This window comes from Myotis brandtii, unplaced genomic scaffold (assembly GCF_000412655.1).
Source record: "Myotis brandtii unplaced genomic scaffold, ASM41265v1 scaffold29, whole genome shotgun sequence".
NCBI lineage: Eukaryota > Metazoa > Chordata > Mammalia > Chiroptera > Vespertilionidae > Myotis > Myotis brandtii.
In genome coordinates this window covers 1,325,266-1,334,531 of record NW_005361075.1, presented here as the reverse complement: position 1 = coordinate 1,334,531, position 9,266 = coordinate 1,325,266, and the positions used below count along the sequence as shown (strand labels likewise).

Below are 9,266 nucleotides of genomic sequence, written 5' to 3'. Positions count from 1 at the left end.
CGGGAAGGAGGGCCTGGCTTGCGGATGGGGGGCGCTAGGTGGCAGGGCTGACGGGGGGCTGGAAGCAGGGATGGAGAGGCTTGCAGTGCTCTTTCCAACCCAGCGTGAGCTCCCTACTCTTGCCCCCAACCCCAAATACCCCATTTCTAACCCAGCAATCCCCGCGCCGAAAACTAAAACAGGGAGTGATCGATTTCTGAACCAGAATCTGGCCAGTGGCAAAAACAAAAAACAATTAAGTGCAAAATGAGGAATACCTCAAAGACAAGGGAAAAGAGCCCTGATTAGTCCAACTCCAGGCTGTCAGTCCCCACCCAACCACCCACCCACCCTTCCCCCTCCAAAATCTGAAAGGTCCCAATTAAGTCAGGCCTGCCTGGTTGGTAATTAGAACCAGAAGTGGCCAGGCCACAGGGAGGAGGGTGAGAGTGGGGCACAGGAGGAGTGGGGGGAGGGCTCCAGGAAGTCATGAGTCCTGAATAACCCCCCTTGCTCCTCACCAGATGCACCCCACTCCTCATCGCCCCATCCATGTGTACTTCCCAGGCATTGCAGGGAGAGGGGGCCTTTTAAGGGACCAGGCATTAGGGTGTCAGACCCATCCTTCCCATCAACCCCAACCCCCCATTCTAGATAGTCTTAGTATGACCTTGAAGAGAAGGTAAGAGAATGGGGGAATCTAGTGCCCCCTCTTTTCCCCAAAGTCTCCCCAGCCCTTATTGCAGCAATTAGACCCATTAGCCTTCTAGCATTTCATGGGAAACAGATGTTCTCCACCAGCCTGGTGGGAGTATAAGGGGGGCTGCTGCCTGACTCACCCCCTTCCCTATGATCCCCACCACCACAGTGGCGCACTCCTCCCAGCTAGAGCCCCACAAAGGCAAGGCCCCAGAGGCAAAGAGAAGGGCACCCCTCCCCCACTAACCAGGCCATTAGCACTCAGAGTCTTGCATGGTCACCCCTCAGAGCCTCTACCACTCTGGCAAGTATGAGTTTAGCCAAGGAGGGATTGTGGAGGAAGGGACAGCTAACTCCTTACGCACCCCTCCTTTCCCCCCTCCTGCCACCTTCTGGATGGGGCTGGAAGATAACTGGTTCTAAATCCCTCGTGCTAAATTCGCCTTTTCTTCCAAAAACCTTTCCTCAAAAAAGAACTGAAGAGGTGGCATCTCAAAGCAAAGAAGTCCCAGCCCCAAGGGTAAGTCCTAACTTAGGAGTCCCAACTAAAAGGCAATGGAGGTGTGAATGAGGGACGCAGCAGGGATGTGAGGAGCGCTGGCAGGATGGGGGCTGGGACTGGGTAGGGGGCCAGGAGAGGGGGGTGCAGCCTAGGCCCCAGCGGCGGCTTGCCCAGCTCCCCCCGCCAGAGAGGTTTCCTGTTGCAATCAAAGCCCCGTTTGTGTCGGCCTGGAGCTGGAGCTGGAGCCCGAGCCTGAGCAGGAGAGACTGGGAGGGGAGGGGAAGGAGGCAGTCGGCTGGCGTTTTTTTCCTGGAGGAGGCCTCCCTGCCTCCTGCTTGCCACCCATACCCGCCTGCTTATTCTCCTTGCCACTCCCAGTGTCTGGGTTCTCTCTATGACTGTGCCTTCTGGCCTGTGTAGTTCTCTCTCATCTTGCTTAGGTCTCTGAGTCTCTTTTTCAGTTTATTTTAAGTAGAACTCCATTACGTCCTGTGCCAACCTGCCCTCAGTTTCTCCATGTAACTTAGTGTGGTACAGTAAGCTCCTTGTCCCAGGGATACTGTCACCAAATTCAGAGGACAAACAGGGCTAGGTCTTCAGAACCACAGGTATCACCTCAAGAGGAGGAAGAGGGCCCTAACTGGTTTGGTTCAGTGGATAGAGCGTCAGCCTGCGGACTGAAAGGTCCCAGGTTCGATTCCGGTCAAGGGCATGTACCTTGGTTGCGAGCACATCCCCAGTGGGGGGTGGGCAGGAGGCAGCTGATCGATGTTTCTAACTCTCTATCCCTCTCCCTTCCTCTCTGTAAAAAAATAAAATATATTTTTTAAAAAAAGAGGAAGAAGAGGGCACGGCTTCCCTTCCCTCCTATCACACTCTGTTCCCTGTAGTCTTGATAAAGCAAACATACAACACACCAGTGGGGACATAGACACCAGGGTTTCATGCACATTTGTGAGCAAGCACACCCACCTCTGCTTTCCCATGCACACAGGCCTGTGCTTGCCTTGGCAGCACATGCTCCCTTTCCCTCTCTCCTCCTGCACCACAGGGTTCTAAGATGCTTGCCTCACCCTCTCAGGCCTCTGGAGAACCCCAAGAGGTGGAGCAAAGACTTCCCCTATCAACAAGATGCCTCTAAGGTGTTAGGGACTCCGCATAGGATCTAGGAGCCAGCCCTAGGGAGAAGGTCCAGACTCCTTCATGGACGACCCTTCCTCCCATAGAGTAACAGAGAGTGAGGGGAAAGACAAACTCAAGATGAGTGTAACTTTGACCTCAGACTTTGGCCTCTAACCCCTCTCCATTAGATGCCCCAGCCAAAAAGGGACAGACGAAGGGTCAGAGAAATGACACACTGCACTCTCTCACTCTTCGGCTGATCTCCCACTGTGGGAGATCTCCCAGATTCCAGAATCCCCTCCCCTCCCCTCTGCCACCCTCTCATTTACTCTCGGTGCTGCCTGCTCCACTCCCATGCAAGTTGTCTGAACCCAAACCTTCACCTCCTCCCCACCCCAACCCTGCCTCTCTGCCCAGGCCTGTCCCCTGCTGCCAGCCACACCCTCCCCAGCTACCTGCCCTGGTTCTGGCTCCTCCCTTGGATTTTTCCTTTCAGTCCCCCTCCTTAGGGCCGCCTTTGGGGATAGAGCCCAGTCTGACCCTTCCCACTCCCTTGACCTCACTTTGAACCTTGACCTTGATCTCAGTGTATCCAGGAGAACTTCATCGGGGACTGGCTATGACTCTCAGCATTCTCCGCACTACCAACCTATTTCTCCTCTCCCTCCTTATTCCTGCTTCTTTAGTTGCCTCTCCCAGAACCTGGGGAAATCCAATCCCAAGGGATTGAGCTGTATGGTTCTCTATAAGAAGTACATTCATGTGGGAAGGGTGGTTCCTTCCCACCTCCCCAGGCCCTGGGACAGATTCATGGGCTGTAAATGAGGTAGAGGAAGCCCAGCTGAGGTTTTCAAAAAGGGGAGCTTTGTGCTCTCTTAATTCACCTGCACACCACCCAAATAACCCCTGTCGGACGGCAGGCTTACCACCAGCAGGCCTCACCAAACACCAGACACACCGTCAGCAGCCCTATTAAATCCCGCCTCGCTCCTCACACTGACTCTTTGTTGCACACATTGGAATTCTGTATCTAAGCAAAGTCTAAGGGACATGCTGTGCACACACAACTACATATGGTCTTTACACACACACACACACACACACACACACACACCTTCTCCAGATGAGCACACTCTTTCCAGTAGAGCTGCCAGCCCTGTCTAGTCACTCCTTTACACATACATACAACCCTCCAATTGCCCCTCCTGAAGGCACGGCCCCTTCTCTCCCACCTCTCTCTCTGTCTCTCTCTTTCTCTCTCTCTTCCCAAGCTTGTGGAGCTATAAAGGATGTCTTTATCTTTTTGTCTTTTCTTCTTGTCTCTATTTCTGTCTCTCTGGAACTGCTCCTCTCCCTGTCTCTCCTTCCATCACCTCCCCTTCTTTGCAGGTGAGGCCTTCTCTACAGCAGCACACACGCGGACCCTTTCACCCACAAAGTTCAGCATCCCACCTGTGCAGCGCATGGGCACCCACTCCTATAATGACCTGGTCAGGAAGAACAACTATCAAGTGGGAGGAGAGGGGATCCACAGGAAAAAGGAGAGGCATAAGGCTTTCCAGCCGTCAGCACTCAAAGGCTTAACCCAAAGAGGGCAAGCCTGAGGGACAAGCAGGGATCTGCACAGCCCGTGGGCACTAAGCCAGACCTAGAGGCGGGAGGAGTCCAGAACCCACGTGCTTCTGGAGCACCCCCCAGCACCCTGGATCACTTCTGGGGAAGAAGCACCTTGTTTGTGACTATTTCTACCCTTTCCAGAACCAACAGGAGGGTTCCCTGACCCCACACACCTCCGGGCATTTGGCACTAGAGGCCATTCCTCTTTTTGCAGCCTTCCCTAATTCAGAACAATTTCATCTCTTGATTGCAGGGTCAGCTGACTAGCCTCCCAGACTCCTCTACTTCCCAGCCTGGCTCCCCACACCCCCCACTACATGCTGGTAGTAGCTTCAAACTTCAGCAGAAACCCCCTTGGCTGTTGTTCACCCCTGTTAGTTGATTCTCTCAGGAGGTAATGTTAGACCCCCCAAAATTTAGGCTTGCTACTTTCCCATACTGTTTGGGCAGAAGGACTCTCATTTGCAAACACTTCCATTTGTTCCATATCCAAACCCCCTCAGAGCCGTCCCTGTCAGCTATTCCATTAGACCAAACCCCTACCCCTGCCTGCCTTCCTAATTAGGGTGCCAATTCTCTGTGTCACCCACCCTCCACATGTCCTTCTGTCTCCACTTTCCCTCATCCCCAGTGTCCATGAGACTCACACAGAGAGGCCATCTCCTTGGGGAGGTCAGGCTGGCCCAGGCCCCGGAAGCTCGGGCTCAGCATCTCAAAAGGTGGAGACCCCCTGAGTGCCCCTGGGAAGGCAAAGGGGAAACCAGCGCCAGGGTAGCCAGATCCAGGCCCCAGGGCACCAGCGGCAAAGAGTCGTTCCTTATTGGTGGCCATGGCAGCTGCGATGTGGGAGGCCGAATCCCCTGGGGTCTGCAATGGGCGGGGGAGGTCTTCAGCCGCAGCCCCCGCCCATGCCCACTGTCTAAACGGCCTGGGAGGCTCCGTGCCGCCCTTCCTGGCCTGCCCACTGGGTCTCCAAGAATCCTAGGGAGAAAGAGAAGAAAAGGAGGGATGAGAGAATGATCACTCTGATGTTCCAAGCCCATGTCCCTCTCAGTTGAAGTCTCTTCCCTCTGTTCTGCTAGGGTTTGTACTGTCCTGGCTCAGGGCCCATGGAGGAGGCAGGGCAGGTGCTTAGGCAGGCTCAGAGAAACTCTGGAGGGAAGGATAAACTGACTTTCCAAGGTAAATGGGGGAGTCTTAGGACTCCTGGCAGAGAAGACTCCTAGGCTGAGAAGTGACCATCAAGCACCACAACTGGGCTAGACACTTAACTGAACCCTCACATCAACCCTGTGAAGTAGGAATTATGAGTCCCATTTCACAGATGAGAAAACTGAGGGTAAGTGACTGGCTTAAGTTCATAAGGCTATAAGGGGTACAGCCAAGACTCACTCTCTGCCATTCTGGAGAAAGCAAACATCTCTATTGTAACTTTGGGGCCCTATACCTCTCTGGAGCCAGACAACCTGGAATTGACCCCCATGGCTTGCTAGCTTGAGCTTCGGGACCTTGGATGTGTTACTCTACTCTCTCTATACCTCAGTTTCCTCATTTGTCAATTGGGAATAAAAATAGGGCCCATTTCATAAGGTTGTGAAGGTTAAACAATGTAACATATGTGAAGTGTTTAGCATAACATAGGGCATATACTAAATGCTATATGTGTCTCATGTTATTTCTCTCTTCAATTTCCTTTCCTTCATACCTCTCTTTTAATTAGCATTTCATTCTCTATCTTCCGCAATACTCCCTCTTCCAGTTTCCCCACCCAATTCTTTCTGTCTCCAATTATCCTTCACTCCCTAACCGTTCTTGCACCCTCTCCTTCAAATCTACAGATGTTGATAGAAGCCCCACAGTGGACCAGGTATGATGCCAGAGAGCGCCTTTCCTTGTTCTCAGCTTACTTTGCTTCTCCATCTCCTTTTCTCTCTCTTCTCTGAGTCCTCTGCTGCAAGAAAGCCCTCCCTGCATCCTCTCCTCCTCAAAGGTAGCCTGCCCCCTACCCTGAGATTTTAAACCCGAGAACACAGGAGGGGGAGGAGAAGGGAGAGAGGAAATGGGAATCCTAAGGCTAGGCAGGTAGTTCCTCTCCTGATGCTCTGACAAGGGAAAGACTAGCTTTCCCAGGAGCAAGCAAGCTACCCACCTCTCTAGGGAGTTAGGTGCTGCGGAAGGAAAGCCCCCCCCAGCCTGGGTACCTCCTCTACCAGCCAGAACCATAATGGACTGAGGTGGAAAAGGGTGAAGGACCAAGAGAAAGTTAAGCACAGAGAAACCACAGGGCAGGCAGGCCCCAGAGGTAGGTGATGAATATTTCTGCATCTCTTTCCTTCTAAGGTCAATATCTCTCTTTTCTTTCTTACATTCTTTTTTTCTTTCTTTCTTTGTTTCCTATCTCTCATCTCCCTAAGCCTTCAAGCTCCTGAGAGTAAATTGTCATGAAGGTTACAGAAACTCAGACCCCAACACCACCACGCTTTGCTCATCCCAAAGCATGGAGCAGCTCCTGCCCCTCACTAGGCCCTGCCCATATCCCCAGCAGTTTCAGTCTCTTCAGCCCAGTATCTTCCCAGGCTCTACAAGTATGAACTTAGCGCCCCCAGGGCCCCTCTCTTCTTCCTTCCCCTATTCCCAGAAATCCTCATCCCTGGTTAAGCCCAGATAGAACCAGGAGTCCGGGGCCCCTGAGGCCCCTGGGCCATAGCTCAACAGGCTGGGCCACATTCCAGGTGGATTAACCTCTCTAATGCCAAGGGTGAGAAGCTACTAGAGCCCCCCCACCCCCCAAATCTTCACTCAGACTGACTTAGACTGGGGACATGGACACGCTCTGTGCTCCAGGCCTTCCTGTTTGCTTCTCCCTATAGATGGTAAACAGAGACCTGAGGGTGGGGCTGGAGGAGTGTGTGTGTGTGTGTGTGTGTGTGTGTGTGTGTGTGTGTGAAGGGGCGGGGCGTCCAGAGATGCCTCTGACTCCTGGTCCTTACTGAGGAATGAAGCTATGAGGAGTGAAGAACAGCCCAGCTCCACCTGACCTTCCCTCCATTTTTCCTCATAGAAGGGACGTGAGGGTTGAGTGAAGGCAAGAAGGGGACAGTGATTCATCCCATTGCTGAGTCTTGGTTTCTCTGCCATGGCTGGGAAGGGAAGGGGAGGGTCTTAAGTCTGGGGTGGAGGAAGGGACCAAGGAGTGGAAGAAGGTGGTACAGTGAGTAAAAGGAAATCCTAAACTAGGGACCCAGATGCTTGGTTCTTTGGGGGACCTGCGGGAGGGACAGAACACTTCCCTCCTCCCCAAGTGCCACCTCAGACAGAGGTGGGGCTGACTAGGGGAAAGGGGCCTATACAAAGCTGCTTCTCTTAGAGCTGAGGTGGAGTTGAGGGGAGGGCATGGATGAAGGGGGCTGCCGGATGGAGGGGGGGAGCGTCTCCCTGCTGCCCTACCGGCTCCAGAGCCTGGAACAAAGCTGCTCTTGTCGGCTGCTCTCCACCCGCTGCCCCCCTCCCCTCTGTATAAACACGACCACCTTTTTCCATGACCCCATCCCCAGCCTGGGCGGAGAACCCGGGCATCCTCTGCTCTAGCCTGGGCCCCCAGCCTGCTCCCAGGAGGCAGCAGTGGGCTGGGTTTCCCTGGCTTTGTGCCACCCTTGGGGGAGTCCAGACCCTTGAGTCTCCACCTCTCATCCCCAGGTGCCCTCCCTCCACCCCACTGGCCCGAGGGAGGGGCAGTGCCCAGGAGGCAGGCAGGCAATGCCAGTGGAATGTGTGTGGGCACGGAGGGCATGGACAGGGTGGGGCAGAGGGGGGAACTGGAGGTGCCAGTTAGGTGGCTTTCTGAGCCAGGGGTGGGGGTGTGCCGGGTGGGGGTGTGTGCCTGTGCTGCCTACTAAGCTGTAAGCCACTGTGTGTGTGTGTGTGTGTGTGTGTGTGTGTGTGTGTCTAATTGGGATACCCAAGCTCCAAGCACACCACCCTCTGCCCCCTCCCCTGTCCTCTCTCTTCTTGCCTTAAGGATATGGGACACTGACTGTGGTCCTCAACCCCAACTCAGCATCTGAGCAGTGACAGTGAAGGCTGGAGCCTCAGACTTGAGGACTGGGGTTGCCACTGCCTGGACATGGGCCCTGAAGGGGCACAGTCATCTCAGCTTCTTGCCCTACAGACCTCTCTTCAGGCTCCCCCGTTCCCCTGTTTCTCCACACGCACACAACCATGCACATGCTTACCCTCTGGCCACCTGCAGAAATTCCCTCTCACATACTGGGTCAGGTTGAGGGGACTGGGCTGTAGCTGCTACAGACAGAGAGGCAGCGTCAGTGGGGCTCCCGGTCCTCGCTCCCGGTCCCCACTCCCGGTCCCGTCCCGGTCTCCCTGTGCTTCCTTTGTTCCGTTTGGGCTCCCCTCAAGAATACACCCAAGAAGCCCCTCACCTTAGCTGGAGGGAGCCAAGACTCACACCCCTGGCTGGGGGTATGAGGAAGGGACTCCTGAATTTGGGTTCAAGGAGCTTCACAGACCCCATCCACTTGCAGTCTCTCCAAACTCCTGGGCCCAGAGTGCCAGGACCATTCTGGCGGGGACCCTTTCCTTGACCTGCTGATGCCCAAGCGGTGCCATTCCACTGGGGAAGGAGCAACTTGGACCAGCCTGGACCCAAAATCCACCCCTCAGACTCCCTAGGGAAGCCTCAGGGACGGCGGGCAGTGGTCTTGAACTCTGACTTCCCTCCCGGTCCGAGCACAGCAGTAGGCTGGGAGCCCCGGCTGAAGACTTCCCCAAAGGCTCCCGCAGCTACTCACCGAGGTGAAGGGGCGATGACGCCCAGCCCAGCCCCAGCTTGTCTCACATCTTCCCCATTCCCTGCCCACATCAGGGCTGACCCCCAGGTCGGGGCAGGGCGCTCCCCTCCAGCCCTTCTGACAGCCGGACCAGCCCTGGAAGGGACGGAGCCCGCATCGCGTCTCGGCGCCCCCGCCCCCAGCCCACCTCACTGGAGGAGCCTGGCGTCCTGGGCGGGCGAGCCTGTTCCCCCACTGACTCACCTGGAAGGGAAGGGAGGAGGCAGGGAGGCCGCGGAGCCCCGAGGTCCCGGCGTCGGGCGGTCGCGGGTTTGGAGCGTCGCAGCGTCAGAGGCTCACAGTAACGGGGGGCATTTGAGGGGGGGGCACCGGCTCTAGGCTGGGACTGTCCCGGGGCCTCTCGGAGCCCGCCCGCCCACGTGACCGCCCCAAAATATCCGACACATTTTCTCCCAAACCGCACACTGACTCTGCAGGCGGGGACACTGAAGATATTTTCTTTCTTTTTCTCCCTCCCCACCCCCCCACCTCCCTCCCAGCCT

General features: G+C 55.3%; 1 protein-coding gene across 4 annotated transcripts in view; it reads right to left on the bottom strand.

Annotated features, from left to right (window-relative positions):
* Window positions 1-9,227, bottom strand: part of RARG (retinoic acid receptor, gamma) — a 20,927-nt gene extending 11,700 nt beyond the window's left edge. The window contains exons 1-3 of one of the 4 annotated variants that reach the window (XM_005869192.2): window positions 8,968-9,227; window positions 8,152-8,218; window positions 4,567-4,900 (exon numbers count right to left, since the gene is read on the bottom strand). In XM_005869192.2, coding sequence (XP_005869254.1) covers window positions 4,567-4,750 — 184 coding nt within the window. In that variant the 5' untranslated portion in view covers window positions 4,751-4,900; window positions 8,152-8,218; window positions 8,968-9,227. Of the gene's footprint in view, window positions 1-4,566; window positions 4,901-8,151; window positions 8,219-8,724; window positions 8,904-8,967 lie in introns of those variants that run through there. The other 3 variants (XM_014542074.1, XM_005869189.2, XM_014542075.1) reach the window with 3 other exon arrangements.
* Window positions 9,228-9,266: the final 39 nt, after the last annotated feature.